The sequence below is a fragment of the Bos grunniens genome, chromosome 28 (assembly GCF_055505025.1).
Source record: "Bos grunniens cultivar Pamir isolate PY7600 chromosome 28, Bosgru_T2T1.0, whole genome shotgun sequence".
In the NCBI taxonomy this organism is placed as follows: domain Eukaryota; kingdom Metazoa; phylum Chordata; class Mammalia; order Artiodactyla; family Bovidae; genus Bos; species Bos grunniens.
In genome coordinates, this window is record NC_141192.1 from 16,228,162 (window position 1) to 16,248,555 (window position 20,394).

The 20,394-nt window shown below is 37.9% G+C and overlaps 1 protein-coding gene across 4 annotated transcripts in view; it reads right to left on the reverse strand.

The window, feature by feature from the left end:
• The window catches only part of VCL (vinculin), a 112,618-nt gene that overhangs the window by 19,997 nt on the left and 72,227 nt on the right, over window positions 1-20,394 (reverse strand). For 2 of the 4 annotated variants that reach the window (XM_086381933.1, XM_086381931.1), the window contains exons 6-13: window positions 19,630-19,790; window positions 11,570-11,660; window positions 10,445-10,592; window positions 6,904-7,057; window positions 6,033-6,208; window positions 3,770-3,960; window positions 2,339-2,538; window positions 931-1,059 (exon numbers count right to left, since the gene is read on the reverse strand). In XM_086381933.1, coding sequence (XP_086238059.1) covers window positions 931-1,059; window positions 2,339-2,538; window positions 3,770-3,960; window positions 6,033-6,208; window positions 6,904-7,057; window positions 10,445-10,592; window positions 11,570-11,660; window positions 19,630-19,790 — 1,250 coding nt within the window. Of the gene's footprint in view, window positions 1-930; window positions 1,060-2,338; window positions 2,539-3,769; window positions 3,961-6,032; window positions 6,209-6,903; window positions 7,058-10,444; window positions 10,593-11,569; window positions 11,664-19,629; window positions 19,791-20,394 lie in introns of all 4 variants that reach the window. The other 2 variants (XM_086381932.1, XM_086381930.1) reach the window with 1 other exon arrangement.

Consider the following 20,394-nt stretch of genomic DNA (forward strand, 5'->3'; position numbering starts at 1 on the left):
AATACCACACAAGAAGGTCAACGCAGAGACAGGAGCATGAGAGGGATGAGAGGTACCAGATGAGGTCAGAGAAGTAGATGGGGGACCATCTCAGATGCAGTGGTGTGACAAAGATGCTGGTATCAACTCACACAAACTCATAAAAGCCAGAAGTGCCCATCTCTTCCCAATTCTGCTTACAGTGACTTCACACTGAACCAGTCATCACGGGAGTATTTACATCATGAAAGTCAACAAACTTTACAAATCAGAGTCTTTTGGGTTTTGTTTTGTTTTCTCCTCGAGAGCTGGTCTACCAGCACATCACTGGCCTTACTGTTCATTGTAAGTACTCTGGCTTCACTCTGGGACAGAGAGGAGTAATCTGAAGGGTTTGAGTAAAAGAATGACATCAAATGACTTAAAAGAAGTGTCCTGACTTCAGTGTCAAGAATAGTGTCCTAAGGACACACTGAAGGGACAGCTATGACTAGAGGGACTGTTATGGCGGTTACGACTGGGGTGTCCCCCTTCCTCATTTCTTACTGCCTTGAACATAATAATGCCCAGGGCTGCATCAGCCATCTCTATCAGGAAAGATCATGAAAATCACAGAGATGCCAGCTTTCAGGGTGTCAAGCTGCTGAATCAATGCCAAGGCTACCTAGCTCCCTGTTTCTTATTATATGATAAAAATAAAACCCATTGTTTTCATCTCTGATAGTCAGGTCTTCCCCTACTTGCAAGTGAAGACATGTCCTAAAGAGATTTCTAGCTGAAATACGTGGTGACTGAAATAAGAAGTGGCAAGGCCTTCCTTCCCTTTTGTACTCTTCATCCACAATTTCCCAACCACCCCTGATGTACACTGTAGTCACATTTTACCTTCACACATGCACACACACACACACGGATGGCCAACAGAAGAAATGGAAGCCCTCGGACACCCACCTCTTCCCTATTGGGTGCATCAGGAGGAGCAGTGGCTGCCACTGCCAACAGCTTGATGGGAGTCGTGGTATCACTGAAAACATCTGACACCTCCTGAGTCATGGCCTCCTGCATCCGGGCTTTCAGATCCTTAAAAACATTGTTTACAAATGAAATTTTCCATAAATATCCAAAAAGCACATCGGCCACTGTCCTCTCTTCCCACTCGATGTGCCACTGTCCTCTCTTCCCACTCATTCCTTCAGTGTTTCTTTCAATGTTATCAACTGTGAGTATCAACTGTGTACAAAGCACTGAGCTAGCATAAAACAGGTATAAGAAGTGAATCTTGCCCTCTAAGCAATTAAGGACATAACTCACATTGCCCTAGAGACTGTTCCACCCAAGCAAGAAATCTTACTTCATTTCTTGATGGCCTCTAAGAAATAATACTAAGAACCAGAGGGTTGAGCCCAAAGACCATGAGATGAGATAATCCCTCACCAGTCCCAATGCTGGAGCGGCCTGACATGATCTCAGTAACTGTAAGATACTGTGGATACAGTGCCAAATTTCTAAGTAATTTCTTATATTTAGAGGAAAGAAATCAATAATGGATTTTTTTGGATACATGATATTTCAAATAAATTTCAAGAAAAACTCAATAACCAATGTATGTATCCATTTTCCAACATGGATCTAAAGAAGACAATTCTCAGAAGTCATGAAAAAAACTCCTTTTTATAATTCACATTTAGTCCAATCTAAGGTTTTTCTTTGTTTGTTTTTTAGTTGCACCATAAGGCATATGGAACTTCTCTGACCAGGGGGATGAGGGATTGAACCCATGACCCTTGCAATGGAAGTGTGGAGTCTTAACCACTGGACCACCAGGGAAGTTCCAATCCAAGTCTTAGAATAGATTTATACTCAAAAAAGTTTCAGTCACCTCCACTGTTTCTCAAAGTGGGAGGCATGCAATGGCTGGTGATATCTAAGAAGATTTTAGATGTTATACAGAAAAATGTTTTTATTGTAATAACTGTTTCTTTTACAGAATATTAGAAAAAATATAACTAGCTCATCAAGCTCCTGACTTCAAAATTATTATAAACTTTTCTTTTAAATAAGTTTAAAAAAGGAGTCCATTTTAAGAAAAAAAGCTGGCTGACTAAACAAGTGTAAGTGATACATGGTAGAGCAGATATGAAAGAGCTCTTGTATTTCTTGGGAAACAACAATTTTAATTGCTATCACACACTGATAAGCTTTTTCCTAATAAACTCTGGATTTTCTTATATTCTTGATCACATCTTTTTCACTTTCCCTAGACTCAGGAAATTATGTATTTTTAAAACTCTCTCCCTCCCTAGTTTTTCAATTATAGTTAAGCATAAGAAATGCAATGATACATGCTCCCGAGCTCTACCTTTAAGGAGTCTTGGAGCTGAGATGCAAGAGCTCTCGCCTGAGGGCTCTCCCCTTCCCCTCTGGCAGCCAGGTCAGCCAGCTGGGCTGTCAGCTGGTCCACTCGGTCACACTTTGCAAGAAGATCCTGGCGATAAGGCCCCATCATGACATTAGCCAGACGATGCCCTTCGGCCACAAGCCCTCGGATGGCAGCTTGACCTGTACCAGGAGAGAAAACATGGACACTCACATGGATATGGAGAAGCCAATCACTGTGCCATTCTGGTAAGGGTTTTTTTTTTTAATAGTAACATTTAGTGGTGTGTTTTTTTTCCCCCCAGTAAAAAGACAAAACATTTGAGAAATATAAAAAATGTAAAAAAATATAAACCACCCATAATCCCATCTCTCGGAGACTAATATATTTGAACATTTCCTTCCAGTTTTTTTTTTAATGCATTGCATGCTCCTCTATATACATACATATATTTCTCTTTTATAAATCTGGGATAAACTATACATTAACTTTTATCCTGTGCTTCTTTTTATTTAACATGAGCATTTTTCTACATCATTAAAAATTATTTAATGATGTAGATCTAAAATTTATGTAATATTTTATAATATGAACCTAATTGTTGGCAATTTACTTATTAAATATTTATGTTGTTTATATACATTCTTGTAACTCCTTAGAAATATCTCTAATTATTACTTAAAATAAATTCCTATAAGTCAAATTGCTGAGTCAATGGGTATGAACTTTTTTTTAAAGCTCTTGCCATACAATTCCAAATTGCCATTCAGAAAATTTGTACCAATTTATTCCTCCACCAGTAAATTATACATCTGCCTGATTAGCCAACACTGGATTAATTAAAATAATTAAATTTTTTCCAATGAATGCAGCAAATGAAATAAATATATCTTTCAGCTTCAACAGGCTTGCTATCATAATTTGACCTAAATTCTTATAGTTCCATTCCTAAAATCTCTCAAAAATCAAAATTTTAGGTTATCAATTCTACAGGTGATTATGTGATGCAGGAGACTTCACAACTGAAAATAACCTTGGAAGTTAAGTACCTTTTATTTCGTTTTAAGAATTATATTTAACTGTCAACTTTCTAAGGACTGTAATAACAGAAAGAAATATAATAGAATGAAAGTATACATAAACTGGAAACAATTAGCTCAAAGTTTCAATTGCAACATGAGGACTTTTCTATTTGCCTGCAACAAAATCATTTATTTGCTAATACTTTTGATTAAATCAAAGAAATACTACTGGCTACATTTAGAGATGGAGTCATACTGTGGAATGACTTACTCACCAGTGACTAAAGAGCCCCTCAGTACCTAATCACAGATGACACAGGATCTCTAGCAACAACTTGCTTATCTTCACTGAAATAAGTTTAATGAGGGCTAAGTGCACTAATAGCCTTACCAACTCCCCGGTCATCCACAGTAGGATTATCAATCCACCGCTGCGCTTGCTCAATCTTGCCTTCAAGGTGGACCGCTGCTTTGGCAGGTCTGCTGTTGGCTACGGCCCTGTTTGTTTTAGTCTGTAAGTTCTGTAGGGCTGTGGCCACCTGTTTGGCTAATGCTCGGGCCTCTGGGGAATCTCCTTTACCTCTGCAGAGAGAAAAATAGTCACTCTGTCACACCAAGATACTCTTTACATCGAGATGACTCAATTGATAACAGTAATGCTAATGAAATGACAAATTGCTAATGATTATTATTGACTTGAAAGGAAAGGGATTTATCTATTTGGCCCTTAAATAAATTAATACTATAAATTCTGATTGTTTTTCCTAGTTAAGATAGTTTAATATGAGTTTGGTCATTCTGGCTCAACCAAGCTCAACCATTTGGTAAGCTGAGCTCAGTCAGTCATCAATAGATTAGGTGATCCTTCCCTCCAGCCTGCCACCTCAAGAGTATGACTCATTTTATAGCTCAAGTCCAGTAGGTCATAGAAAAGTAAACCAGGAGAAGTGTACCTGTCTCACTGATAAAACCGCAAATATTAGCCTACCTGACAGAATGACTAATTTAGATACCATCTTAAGAGCTCCTTTATGATTCTAAATTTTTATACTTTCTCCATTTTTGTAAAGCTGGACAAAAAAGGTAACTGCCCTGTCAGGAAGTTTTATATAAATACATATATTAGATATATATTGTAAGTAATGATGGCATGTGACCAAACACGAAGGTCTGCTGTTATCATAGTCATCATTAATTCTCTCTTCATTAAGAAACATTAATGAGTGCTTGCTATGTATATGGACTTGTGTTTAGATCCCGAGAACACAGTTTCCTACTCTGTGTATTTTTATATCTAGTAAAAATGTAAGCAGACTGTACTAACAAGCTAATATTAATAAACAGATACCTAAATTTGTAGATATTGTATTTTGCGTGTGTGGGTGCTCAGTCGCTCCAGTCGTGTCTGACTCTTTGAGACCCTATGGACTGTAGCCCACCAGGCTCCTCTCTCCTTGGGATTCTCCAGGCAAGAATACTAGAGTGGATTGCCTTGCCATACTCCAGGGCATCTTCCTGACCCAGAGATCGAACCCGCATCTCTTATGTCTCCTGCATTGATAGGTGGGTTCTTTACCACTAGCACTACCTGGGAAACCCATTGTATTTTACAATTGTCTAGTTATACATTTTCCCACCTACATAATTTAAGACTTGGGGTATAAAGCAGTGACCCCCCAATTGACTGAGCTTGATACCAAATCAAATCTCAGCTATTACATAAGCTGCTCTCTATCACCACAACCTCCTGCCTAAAAATTATGTCCACCCTGCTCTCACTCATTTCTATTTCATGGTCTGAGGCCGGAGTTTGCTTTCTTAGCCAATATTGCTCTCTTAGCCAGTGTAAGATTTGAAAGAACTCTAAAGTAGCTCTTTGGGAAAAAGGTAGGCACTCTCCCATGGAAGAACAGGAACTGAAACATACAAGTTAAATGAAACACAGAAAAACAGGAACTGAAGCATTCAAATATCTTAAATCTCTCAAGATACTGGACTATCGTTATCCCTGGAGAAGTGGCTAGAGGACTGAGGCAGGAGAGAGAATCACCTCTTAACTTCTGCCACTGTACGCTTTCTTAATGTTCTTTTAGCATGTGATGCGGTTGCTTTCTTTAAGACAGAAAAATATCTTCCAAAAGGAGAAAGCAACACCTTTTTTCAATATAATCAAAGTAGGTGCTAAGAAGGCCTTATCTGTTTCAATGATTTAAAAAAAAAAAATCTTCAAAAGAAGCTGTGGTGAGAATATCATATTTAAGGATCTTTTATAATTGCTACATAAAAAATACACTGCTTAGGAAGGAAGAAAATATTTTCTTATGTCTCCTCAATCCCACCCCCCACACACCCCTATCTTTTCACAGCTAGCCACAAGTTATTTTCCTCATATGTCTGGGAAACAGAAAAGTCACAAATATGGTGTAGCAGGATGTCCTAAGAAATTTAAAAAACAGATCCCAAAAAAGGTGTTCTTGGTATCCTAAATTAATTAATTAATTTAAAACCATCTGCCCTTACCATGTCACACAGAATCAATGAGAATACAGGAGAAGAGCATCATATGTGCATTTAACCTATAAAATTCAACTACATATGTGCTAAGGGGGAAAAAGGGAGGAGTTAAAGCATAATTTAATTGATTAAATACATACTGTCTTCGTAGATCTCCTAATTTAGAAGTCAGAGCAGATATTTCTCCAAGAGAACGCAGAATGTCATCTCTCTCTTTAGGATCATCACATAATTCTGCTATTTTCCGAGCTTCAGCCAAAGCCCCTCGAATCTGTTCTTCTCCTTCTGGTCCACCATTTGGATCTGCAAGCCAATTCTACACACAGAAATGAAAAAGAAGCACACTGTGATTTACTCATAAACCAATTTTATTCAACTTAACAAGGGCGTCAGAAATATTTCAAAAGTAATCACAAGGCATATCAGCAATAATGCTAGTTAGTCCTTATTATTTTACATTGGTTCTTGCTAAGGTAAAATCAAATCAATCCATCTTGTTAAAAACTGACTTTTTTTGTTCTCATCAGGATAAAATATCTTTATGAGTTTTATCTTATCTTTGAATTAATCATACCTTATTAATTCTTCAGTTTCTTAAGCATTTTTCTTCATGAAATACTTGAAAATCATTTTACAGTAGAGTAGTATCAAAAACTTTTAACCCTTTAACATTGCTATGACCAAATACAGTTGTGAATTCTGAGATGAAGAACAGGTTTAACATACTGTAATCTCCATCAGGAACTAGGAGAATGGTACTCAGAACACTTATTTTTAACTAACTGAAGTATTCAAAATTAAGATCTCCATTTCAAAATATAGATAAACATTAGTGTTAAGCCTGTGGTAGTAGGAAACATGTTAACAATGACAACTGCTGGGAATCAGTCACCACTTAGAAACACCCATTATCCACCCACAGAAAATCGGGGGGAGGGAGATATAGGATATTTATGGAACACTTCTCTTTGTCTTTTATTTCTCACCCCTCCTGAAAATCACCATCACTACCTGAGCAGCATCAATCTTCTTTGCAATGCTCTGCTTTGAGTTGGTCATGGCTTCCAGCTTGCGGGCTGCATTTTCCACTTTTGCTGTGAGCACATCCAGACCCTGAGACACTTGCTGGGCTTTCTGCATGGCCACCGGTGAGGCTCCTTGTCCTCTACTCAAACAGACAGATGTGTTACTGTTGTACCCTCTCAAAATCTTAATGGCAAAATAATACTAAAAGCATAGTATATATCATTTTGCTAACGTATTTGTCCTTTTTCCTTTTCTCCACTAAATCTGGGATAACACAAGGAAACAGAGAGAAACAAAGCAAAACATCCAAACTATCTTAAAACCAGTAGCAGCGACTTTTCTGGCAGTTCAGTGGTTAAGACTCTGAGTTTCCACTGCAACAAGCATGAGTTCGATCCCTGGTTGAAGTATTAAGACCCTACATGTCGTGCAGCATGGTCAAAACAAAACAAAAAAGAAAACAACGATATCATACAGAAGCTTTAAGGAACTGAATAACTGCTATAAGACTAGACCTGCAAATTTTGATAATTATAATTTTCCTCTTGGTGGTGATTACATAACCAAACCTAATCTTTAGAGGGGCAAATGCACTTGTGATCTTATTGCTGTGGAGGGTTTGTTACCATAGTAGGTATGCTTTAGAAATAAACAGCCCATTAGATTGTCTTATTTATGGGCAAATGGCAGCCCACTCCAGTACTCCTGCCTGGAAAATCCCATGGACGGAGGAGCCTCGTAGGCTGCAGTCCATGGGGTCGCTAAGAGTCGGACACAACTGTGCGACTTCACTTTCACTTTCACATATATTGAAAATGTTTCGGGAGGCAGCGTGCATAGTGTTACTGAAAGCACACCGTACCAGGACCAAGGAGATCTGCGTTCAGATCCTGGCTCCTGTACCTGTGGGACCTTATGATGTATAACTTCTTTGGGCTTCAGTTTTCTAACTTAGAAAATGAAGAGTGGGTAGGTAAAAATACTTGCCCTGCTTATCAAACAGAGTGGTGCCAAACAAAAAGTAACAGTTGAAAACAGTTTGGCAATAAACCAATACACATATATAACTATTATTACTACAGAATTGTCATTATCATAATCTAATGGTAATCTTAAATATCTACCTTCCATCCCTATGCATCCTGTACGTATCAGAAGTAGTTAGTACTGAGGGAAAGGGGCACAGAGTGACAAGTTCTCACCAAGTTCCTAAAGAACTAGTTTCTTCATTTTCCTTTCTCAGAAGTGGTATGCTACTACTACAAAAAATGATGCGAGTTACTAGAAACTTGTTTGCCCTTTGTAAGAGACTTCCCAAGTCATAAGAAAGTAAGATATGGCATCTTTTTATATCCATAATTTTTAGTCCACCCAGCCTGGTAAATTCAATGATAGCGAGCGACAACTCCATCATTTGGTCCAATAGCATGGCTGATCATAACCTGAGCTTCTGATTTTAGGATAATCTCCAAAAATCTTTGCTTCCTTTAATGATAGTATGGATTATGGACTTATCATTCATCTATCTAACCTCTTTTTTAAACTTATGTTTCTCATGTATACCAATATTTGAGGTAGTGAACTCAATAATATTTATTGCCAATAATATTTGTATATAAATATATATACAAGTTTTACTTATGCTTGACACCTCCGTTTTATGGCAAAGGAGTCTGAGACTTTTGGAAAGATACTTTTTATGTTTTAACTTGCTTTTTTCTTTCAAATCTAAGAATTCATGATGAGGAACCTTGTTTGTGTAAGAGTCCAACTGTGAAAAAGTAAAAATATTTACGGGCTACATAATTTTTCATTCAAAAGAAAAAGCTTATTGAGTCCCATGGAGAGGAAAATATACATTAACAATCCTAGGTGACTGAATAAAAGAATACTAAAGAGGAAACTGTTACTGAGTTTCAGCCACTAAACTGTTAGAAAGTTAGGCATATCCAAGAAAGGATAACAGGGAGACAGCTTTGCAATCTTTCATTGTGAAAGGAGATTGCAGGCACCAGTGTGAAGCAGACTCACTGGGGCTCCTCACTGCTTCAACCTTTTCTCTTTATAGATTTATGGTCGATCCTGTACAGCAACTACCTCGTTCTCTTGTTCAGATTCATCTTTCTCTAAATACATACAACTGTGTACTTGAGAATTCCAACTGAAAGCTGTCTACCACACTGTGAAAAGGCTGCAGACAAAAGAGGCGGCAGAGAGAAATTAGAAGAGCCAAGAGAAATTAGAAGAGCCAAGAATCTTGTCAAAAAGGCATTGGCATTTCTCCGAATGGGAACAGAACTTCTTTTTGTCCTTTCTGTAAAGTTTCTGTCAGGCTCATGACAGAGGAGACTGCTTCACAGTAGGAGAAAAGGCCCACTGCACTCAATGAGATCACATTTATTTATGCAGTTTCTTCCTTCCTTCAAGGTAAAGACTCTTCCCTGAAGCCTACGGAGCTTCCAGGGCTACAGTGAATCCATGAGCTTCTGGCAATTACACATGATATTGTATACACATGTTTATATGCATCTTTTTTAGGTAGAGATTGATAGTCTTCATCAAATTATAAAAATGACCTGGGTCCAAAACAGGTTAGGAACCAATCCTTAAGAACTGTATTTAGGACTTCCCTGGTCGTCCAGTGGTTAAGACTCTGTAATGCAGGGGACGCAGGTTCAATCCCTGATTGGGAAACGAAGATCCCACATGCCACATGGCATGGCCAAAGGAAAAAAAGAACTATATTCTGAATTCCATTATGTTAATACATTTGAGGCCATGTGTAATGGTGTGCAACACATCAAGGAGTGTTCCTGAGGTCTTAGTTTGTAGGTAATTCCAATTACCTTGAGATGTGTCATGACAATCTTGAAGCAAAATTAAACTCTATCTATATCTCAACTTTCTCAATATCCATAGCATAACATTTCATAAAAATTGAAGATCTTTTAAAACTTCATTAACTATATGTATGAGTTCCAAACAAACCTATTATACTGACTTTTCTTACCAGCAAACTAAATACAGTTTGGGGAAATGGAGTTGCGATTCTAAAAGCCAAAACTTGAAGTGGTTAAGAGATAGATAAAAGAATTATAAAACTAAATGAATAATGATTAAATAGAAACTCAATAGAGCCTAGATATGACCAACACAGAAGATAATCTATTTAACTGATTTTTTAAATGATATGTGAAATAACTCCAATTTGTGTTTCTTTTTCTCTCCATCATCCTTCATAAAAGACATCTATCCACTATACCTTGTTTTTCATAAGCCTATGACTAGAAACTAAAAAAACAGATTTCTATTTCAACTTCAACTTTACTACAAGGCATCTACATATTTTAAAAGTTCATCAGAAGGAAAATTCACTCCAATTCCAACATAGAATGTAATACCTTCGTTATCTATTAGCCAAAGAGAACTCAGTAAAATTCACAGAAACTTGCTTCTGAATCACTTCAGCAGAAGCAAGATCCCATTTGTTACCACCAGCGCTCTGGTAAGAGCAAAGGAACTTTACCTGGCTCGGAGGTCAGCCACTTGGTCAGTCATCTGCCCCAGCATTTTGCAGGTTCCCAGGATCTCCCTGCGTTCTTTGCCTGCACAGAGTTCACCAACTTTTCCAGCTTCATCTAAGATCTGCCTGATGGCCTGTTCACCAGCATCACCTAAAACAAAGAGATATTCAAGGGAGTGCCCTGGTGCCCTAGTGGTTAGGATGTTGGGCTTTCACTGCCATGGCCTGAGTTCAATTCCTGGCTGGGGAACTGAGACCCCACAAGCCAGGGGCAGCCAGAAAAAAAGAGAGAGAGAGAGATTCAATATCTACATTACAGATCTATTAATTATTTAGAGAGGATGCTTTACAAGTCATTTCATTCATGACGGAATGGATGGTTTTAAATGACTAGTGAATAGAAGGCAATACATCTCATAGTTAACAGCCAAGCAGTGCCCTTAAACCGTAGGGTGAGGTTTCAACCACAGAGACTGCAGAAAAAGATCCTTGGAACCATAAACAGCTGGAGATAATAAGCAGCTTGTGGTAAGCATATGGATGAGATGAAAGTAGGCTCTAACAATTTAATAGTACTTAACACCTCCAAACTCTATTAGGCTTTATACATTCATTCAAATATTAATCTAAAACTGAATAAATAATAGATTAGAAAATCCATAAAGCCTAGCTCAATAACCTATTTGGGTCTTATCTTTATACAAGTCAACTTTGCTTCCCAATTCTTATTAGCATCATCATTTCATCTGCTTAATTAAGTATTCTGTTGGCATAAATGGAAATCTGCCCAATGGGAACTAGAAGAAAAGAGCTTTTTTGCAAAATAATTACCTTTCTGATTCAGGGAAAGGGTGAACCAATAATCTGGCAAAGAATGCCCAGTTCACTTTGGTTTATTCCTCTGTGATGAGAGGTAATTAATTCATGCCCTTCATCCTTTAGAGGACCAGAAATGCTTCAATTAGTCAAAACTATCAGAGAGTGGCATATGCCCTAAATGTTGCAGTAGTTATCTCAGAATTATGAGATTATGGAGTAAATTCTTTTTTTTTTTTTCCTCCCCATTTTCTTTCTGCCTGGTTTAAGTTTTTTTATGTATCTATCAGAAAAGTAAAACCAGAGGGTTACCTGGGGAGGCATTGGGATCACGGAGCCAACCTTTAGCCTGGTTCAGTTTGGAGTCTATGGAGGCCAATGCTCTCTTCATGGCTTCAGTGTCCTTTTGAAGAAAACTATCAATTATTTTCTTTGCAAAAACTGAGATACCATGATACAAAGTAAGACAGAGAAGAAGTTACACCATTAACATACAATAGCTACAGTAGTCCTACAACAGCCTTAAAAATATTCTCATCACACCATAACGCTTATTTCTGTCAAAATGCAACATCTGGCATGCAAATCTTCAGTTAATTCTATTTTCTGGTCTCCCTATTACCAAACTATGAAAACTGGTAAAACTGCTCAAGTCAAAGCAGTTTAATATCATCAGCAGGAAAAAGCCCTTTTGTCACATGCCTCATTATCAGCCTTTCTACTAGTCAACGTTCATACACTGCAGCCCTGCCAAAGCCTTCCTGGCTTCACAGAAGCCTCATTAGGATGTGGTGCCACAAATCACAGTTTCTCTTACATCTTGTTTTGAAATATACACATTGGATGATATTTCACCATGTTTAATTAACCCGAGGAACCTGAAATTACTGGTTAGAAGAAAACTGAAAATTTTAATCTAGCAATTTAGTTTTAATTCCACAAATAAACCACTGAATGTATCACAGGAAAGAAATACATTCAGCCTTCTCTGCCACTCCTCATCCGTAGTTCCCTCACCACCCCTAACCTGGAAGAAGAGGCAGGACAGAATAAGGGGGTCTCAGTCTATTGTTTACAATCAGGATTCATAGTGACTAGCATAAAACCTCCCAGGATATAGCATGAGAAGTCTAAACAGACTAATCACTTTTAAAATGTACACATATTTTAATAGGGTTTTTTAAGCAAATAAAAATACAGAAAACAATATAACAAATATGTATGAACCCATTCTCACAACTGAATGGCCATCTCTTAAGTCTCTAACACCTTAAAAGTCAGTCTCTCTCTCTTTTATTAACACTCAGGGAACCGGCTATTACAGAGTCCATCCATCAAAGTACAGAGTTGCCCTCTGAAACTCTGCTAAGTCGCTTCAGTCGTGTCCGACTCTGTGCGACCCCATAGACGGCAGCCCACCAGGCTCCCCCGTCCCTGGGATTCTCCAGGCAAGAACACTGGAGTGGGTTGCCATTTCCTTCTCTAATGCAGGCAAGTGAAAAGAGAAAGTGAAGTCGCTCAGTCGTGCCCAACCCTCAGCGACCCCATGGACTGCAGCCTACCAGGCTCCTCCACCCATGGGATTTTCCAGGCAAGAGTACTGGAGTGGGGTGCCATTGCCTTCTCCAACTCTAGGGAATGTCTTAAATCCCCACCTTTTTTCAATTTCCACTGTCCTAAATCGGGGTTCTTAAAGGTGTGGTGCCACCAGTTTTCCACTGGGGGGCACTAGGAGCATCCCCACTTTACATGCAAACAAAACCCAGCACTAGCACCAGTCAGTACAGGGAGCATTCATAATTAGGCTTAGAGTTTCAGCAGAACTGACCCCAGCTTTTCCGAAGTACTCAGTCAAATTATAGAACTCACAGCTTTGGATTCCCTCTTTCCCCATCTAAACAGATACAGACTGTTCTCCTGTTATAAATTTGTCTACCTCAGGCTCTAAATAACAAATTCTCCTCCACAGCAACTAAAAAGAAGTGAACTAAATCACTGAAAAAATGGAAATAAAATATTTTTATTACTGAGGTGTATGAAATTATGATAGCTATCTATCAATAAAAGACTGAGTCATAGGAGGATCTATTTTAAAATCCATTTGTATTTATGCAAGTAGACAAGTGGCGTTTAAGTGCTTTGATTCTCATGTATTTGTTCCTCCTCCATCTTGTTCTAATCACTCTGTACAGCAAACCTTGCCTTCAAAAGTCAACTTTAGTTCAATTCCAAATTGGCAAGGCCCAAATTATTATCATTTTAAAGAAAGTCTCAGGCAATACTCAACCTCAGAGCTGGATAGCCTTCAGGGTCTAATACAAGTTACAGGACTTTGTCTAGATACAGAGTTTTTAAAAATTCACAATCCCTCACCTAGGAAATACTGTGCACACGCTGAAGAGGAGAAACTGAAGTCATGTAAAAATACTTAATTTAAAATCTCTTAATAACCATTTCTCTAATACACATATATATTCAGTGAAAAATTCAATAGATATTTATTATATTTCAAAATCTAAATTTAAGAAGAAACAAAGATCAGAAATTTTCTAGTGTCTACTCTAGCATTAATAGCTATTAGTTGGGAAACTAACCTTAATTGAGCATTTCTTGCATCTTAGGTTCTACTTTAGCCATTTTTTCCCTCATTGCTTCATTTAACTTCAATTTTAAATTAAGGGGCTCAGTTCTAGAAGCCCCATTTGATCTCAAATCTCATTATTTTCTGTTAGATGAAATTCAAGAATTTTTTTCTCTTTTACCAAAGAGAGTTGTCAAAGATTCCACTAACCTTTTACAGTAGTCAGCAAATCTTTTGCTTTGCCAATTTTGGATTGATTAATACTGCCACTGCCCAGAAAATTAGCTCTATAAATCAAATTCATAATTCTTACTAACCTAAATGACTGCTTTTACTCACCACTGCCCAAAAATGATTTGAAACACAATAGAAAAACCGGTTTTGCTCAGCATTCAGTATCCTCAAAAATCACTGTTTTTTCTCTCCCTAATAGAGCATGGCTACTACACTTCAAGGAAAGAATCTGACTCTAAGGATGTGACTAATTTGGTCCTGAGGAGATGTGACAATATGAAGAAGTTAACATTATTTCTTATAATTACTATCATTTTCTCCTGAAAAGAATCAATGGCAAATATGCAATGAAGATGCATTTTTAAACTGGGAAATTCAATTAGTTAGCAAAACTTTAACAGAATAAATTTTAGACAATTTTGGAGATTTAAAACAGTCAATGGGAGGGCCACATTAAATTCTTTCTGGAATAAGTTGTAAATAATCATTTAAACACAATACATTTAAATGTCATATCTATTGGGTTGACCAAAAAGTTTGTTCGAGTCCCCAACAACCTTTTTGACCAACCACATTAAAAGCAAAAATGTCTATAGGAACATACATTTTGGTGTCCTAAGAATGTCATAAGAATTTCTTTTGAAGGGGATTGTTTATTATGGAAGTAACAGAATTCTGACATAAGCAACAATAGAAGTATACTAACACTAGATATAATATAAACAAATTCAACTACAAATCAAATTCATTTTTGAGACATTTTTGAGAAGCAATTTTGAGACATTTATAAAGGATGAAAATAACCATAACTCTGTGGCCAACTACATTATGTACCACAGAGCTTTTAGTTAAACCTTGCCATGTAGGTCTAAGTACCCAGAGTACACTCTGGGTATGAAATAGAAGAGAAAAAAACTGCACCTTCACTAAGTACTTTTCTCTATAATATCTCAAATTTGGGAAAGAGAAAAGTCTTCACCAACCTCTTCTCTGTTTGTTGTTGTTGTTGGGTTTTGTTTTGTTTTGTTTAGTGAATACAAAAAAGATCAGATATAGTTGTGCAGCTCTGGGGACAGCTAGCAGGGTTCTGGCCCTTCCTGCTCTGGTTCCTTTTATTGTAAAACTCTCAGGAGTTCAGGTTTTAAATGAAAAGAAACACAGTTCCTTGAAACTCTGCCACACATACTGAAAGTCAGAAGGTCAACCTAAAAGACTCCTTTTTCCATGCTTTTCCAGGAACTGAAATACTTCTGAAATTTAATACAGAGTTAGACCTAAAGAACACTGAATAATATTAATACCAAGAACCACTGAGTTCCTCCCACAAACAGTCAAGAGGACGTGTGGTAGGAAAAGTGAGCTCCTGCAATCCCATGCTCTTGAAAATTTTAAATATGGGACTAAGGACCCCTCTCATTCACTGCCCAACCTACTCTCCTTTTTCCACTAACACCTTCTGTCCCCACCCTTCCCACTCCATTCCACTTCTGACCACATTTCTAACTCCAAATCCATATTTTAAACAAAGATGTTTTTGGAAAGTTAAATTGGACAGTAACACAAAATCTTGTAACTACATTTAACCATGGAGAGAAAGTTGTCTAGCCCTGAATCTCCAGGCAAGCCTCCCAGGCACCAGTTCCTCATCTCTAAGAATACCTTCTCAGTGCTACAAGTCCGCACCACCTATGTGCACACAATCTGTTGTATCAACTAAAAGATCACTTGGATCAGAAGGGAAATGTCAGTTTAACGTGGTGGGCTTTGCTCCTTTGGTTGGGGGAGAGGGTAAGATATATAAACGCTTAAATTAACTATTTGTCTCAGACTCTAAGAGATAAATCCTTTGTTGTGTTAGCTGCATACTAGAATACTAATATTGTATCACATTAAAAGACTCATAAAAACCTCATATGTAACCTTATTTTTTCAAAATTGAAATAAAAACCAACACTTAAACCCCAATGGTCTGCAGTAAGGGAAAGTATTATAGGATCACATGTTCTAAGCAGTATTTCCTTCTTTGGTACTCTAATCTGCACAAAGACATCTGAGTCACTCACTACATTTACCCACCACCAACCTAGGCCCACAGTGGGAGGAGATACACCACAGGGACAAATTCTGAATAACTGACTCAGGGTGCAGTAACAGGAACACCTCATAGGGTTCAAAAATTCTCAGTAACGAAACATTTTTAAAATTTTTCTCACTTCCTCTTTATTCTCAACATGCGTCAAAATACAAGTAATATAAACACCAAAAAAAGATTAATATATATTGCTAAATTTACAAAGGGTAAAATGTGAATCCTGTTCAATCCCTAAACTTTTTTGTCGCATAATGTATACTCAGAAAAAATGCTAAACTAGTTTTTAATAATCATTATAAGATGATTATTGACTTCGGGGGGGGATTTTTATTTTCAAAATAAAAGGAAGGGTTTAAAGTCAAAGTACTTTTAAATTTGTAAATCTGCCATCTGAATGTAGGTATAAAACATAAAATAGTCAGCTATTGCACTGCCTCTTTAAAATCTTAATTTATTCGGCAAAACGCACTTTTACCAAGCATTTTTTCCACTTACTTTCTTCCCCCACTTTTCTAGAGGAATCATCACTTTCCAGGAGAAAACTGCACCAATGGGGAGGCATGAAACAAGTATGGTAAGACAAAGTTAATTCTTTATAGGTAGGGCGTGAGAGGAGGTAAAAATATTTCATGTATTAAACAGAATGGGAACCCAGGGGTCACAGACAGACACACGGTCTGATTAATTCACTGCTTACAGGTGAGCAATGAAAGATGCATAACGCTACTGAACTGAAAAATAACTAAAATCCTAGTTACTGACTTCCATTTTCAGGGTAAAATTTTTTTCTAAATATTCTTGCAACTAATAAAAACAATTACTCTTAGGGGGTAAGGGAGATAGAGTGGAAAGGGATTGGGATGAGAGTTAGCTATGTCATATATATCTTTTTATAGCATTTTGATTTTTGAATCAGGTAAATGCATAACAAAAGCAAAAAGAAGTTAAAAAATAAATATTCATTGCTCATTCTGATGTCATTTTGTACTTAAGTTTCTTTTGGCTGGGCTAATTTTATTTATTTCCTTTAATTCTGATAGTTTTACAGTATCCTAACAGTCTGATTCCTTCCAGATCAGCATAAAACTGAGACGGCTATTAGACTGTGACACAGTGGGGACCAGGTCTATTTCCCTTGTATATGCCCCCAAGTGCCTAATCTTCCTCCTGAAAACCTCAACTGACCACAGTTTTGGTTTTGGTCTTTAAAGAAGCAGCTCTCAAATTTTCACAAAGTAAAGCTCAGTGACTTATTCTAATTGATGGATGACTTTCCCCCTCTGAAAATAGAAACATGATGGTTGCAGTGCCTGCTCCTCATTTTTTACTATTTCTCATCTGCTAGAAGCAAAGGGAAGAGAATAGGGAAAGAGATTAGGTTAGGGGAACATGAGGTCATAGAGAACGATGGCTGATTCACAGCTCCGACAGCAGAACATGCAGTGAGCCAGGGACTGAAGTTAGGAAAAACTTTAGGTACACCCGACTTTTTCCTTTTGATTCTGCAGGCTTGGATTACTGTGAAGGACAGGTGCCTCACTGAGACTCTCTAACCTACTTATTTTCATTATGGCTTAAAACCTCAATGATGCATCTCCAAAAGCCAAGTTCCAGAGCCTGCAAAGGAAACTGGCACGAGAGGCAAATACAGAGATGGCATCAGCTGGAAGTTTCCTTTGCTAAGAGCAGGATCCACAGATAACTTAGGGGTCACCCACATGGGGAAATCTGCCCCTCAAAAGAAGTCAGTGGGAATGACCAGGTCAAAGCAGTTCCCAGGAGCCTGCTCAAAGAGAGGAATTGTTCAGTTGCTCAGTCGTGTCCGACTCTTTGATGGGCCATGGATTATGGCCCATCAGGCTCCTCTGTCCATGAGATTTCCCAGGCAAGAATATTGGAGTGGACTGCCATTTCTTCAGGAGATCCTCCATCTCCAGGAGATCTTCCCAACCCAGGGACTGAACCCACATCTCCTGCACTGGCAGGGGGATTCTTTACCACTGAGCCATCAGGGAAGTCTCCAAAGAGAGGAAAGCACCCACCAAATACAGAAAGCCTTACATCCTATATTAATGTCTTTCCTCTTGCTTCCCCCCAAAAAACAGCTTCTTTTGAGCTAAACAGTCTGCCCAGCACAGCCCCGAGTCCCATATTAAGTCACATTCTGACGCATAATCGAGCACAGTGTTACACACCGGCACACGGGATAAGGCATGGCACACAGCACAAGAAAACCTCACAGACATGCTTTTTCTCTTTTTAAGCAAGAAAGAACTAAAGGGCAAGAGAAAGCTTACCTTCTAAACGTGAGAAAAAGAATAAAACAAACAAGAGAACAAAAAAAAGATGCATAAAGAAGTCATAACAGGGAAGTGAAAGTTGTCAAACATGCAAAAGCAAAATTAAGTAAAATATCAAAGACTTTATATGATTTTACCATATGGATTTAAAATATAGTCTCAGGACTTGTTCAATAATTTCATGCCTCTGAAAACAAATCCATGGTTAAGATAATCTAACTAATTTCTCCTACACATTTAGTTTAACTTCCTGGGCAATAAAAGAGACAGAATTGGTAATTCTAGGCCCAGCTTTGACCTTAACTTTTAGGTGTCCTAGAGGACAAACAGAGCCCTACTGGACACCCAGGGGAAATCATACAAAATCCCTTCTGCAGTCTGCTACCAGCCTGCTGGGTGGCCCTGGAAATACCATTTGGGCCCACACGGTAGGGGAAGCTGGGTCCTAGAGACAGTGGGTTCCCCCCACTGCCTGATCTTGGGCTCCTATAAGAGAAGTGTCTCTGTTTCCAATCACTAAACAGGGAGAAGCAGGCCAGAGCAGCACCTCAAACCCCTGCTGCTGGGGTCTAGGAGGAATCCACCAGCCCTTGTAGAGTCCAACAGGAAATTATAGACCAAGGAGAAAGGGACCCCTCAAACTAAAAGACAATGTGAAAACTAATATTTCAGTGAAGCTTTTTTAGGGAGAATGGAATGATAAAGGGACACACCTAGAAATGCCTACATTTTCCTTTGTAGATTTCTCTGGGTCAAAAGCTGATTAAGAAAAGTTTCCCATAAAATTCAGCCGTAGGCATATTCTGTATCTTGCTTAGTAACCTAGCAATAACCACCCACATGAAAGGCAGGGCTCCTACCCAGGGGAGTATACACCACAGCAGAACTCCTCCACCAACTCAATAAATGAGACTCCAGTTTGAAAGAAAAGCTACACATCTCAGCTTTTAACCAACATTCACCACATACCTATTTATTTGCTCTATCTGAAAACAAAGGAAAAGTGCAGAACCAGCAAGTAATTCATGAAATAAAGAAGAAATCACTTTCATAATATCTAAGTAGTCTTATGCTGCACGAAATTACAAGATAAAATGTGAGACAATCACACCCCTAAGAGGGGAGAATTGGGGATGTTGCTTATTTCTTCCCCAATAACACTTACCTTGCTGGCCCAGGCATCTTCGTCCCAGGAAGTGAGTTGTAATACACGAATAATCTCATTAATTTCAGCGCTCATCTTTTCTACAGTAAAATTGCGATTTTTCAAAGCTTCTTCAATTCCTTGGTTTTTGGAATTTTTAGTTGTTACAAAAATCTTCATAGCTGTAAAAATAAACAAAAGATCAGAAACTAAGTTTGGAATGTAATCTTGCTGTATTACAATAGTCACACAAGATGCTTCACACTTTGAACATGTTTTGGGCTTCTAAGGTCTTAAAAAGAATATGAAAATAAACGCTACAAGTCTGCTATTAAAATTCCAATATCAGCAAACTTCACTGTAAAGAAAACTGAAGTTACAAAACATCACCACATCATGATCAGGGAACTAATTTAACATGCATGTACTGAAGATCCAGAGTCAAAATATCCACTATTTCTAAATCAGTTGCCATCCCAGGCCTAACACTGGTCCCATCTAACACAAACCTAATGGGACAAGATAAAAACTGTCAGTTAAACTGTAACCAAAGTATGCTGCTGCCTCAATCCTAGTGGAAGATCCCAGTGTTGAGTTATCTTCCATAATTTCTCTTAACATATAGGAATGACTATCTAACCCCTACAAGTAAAGAAGAAAATAATAACGAAACATTGGAAAAGAAAATATCTTCTCATAAACTAATAAAATTATAAAAACAAAGATTAATCAACATTTTATTGAGTTACCCAAATTAGAAAGAAATATTTTTCCCAAAAGCCTTCC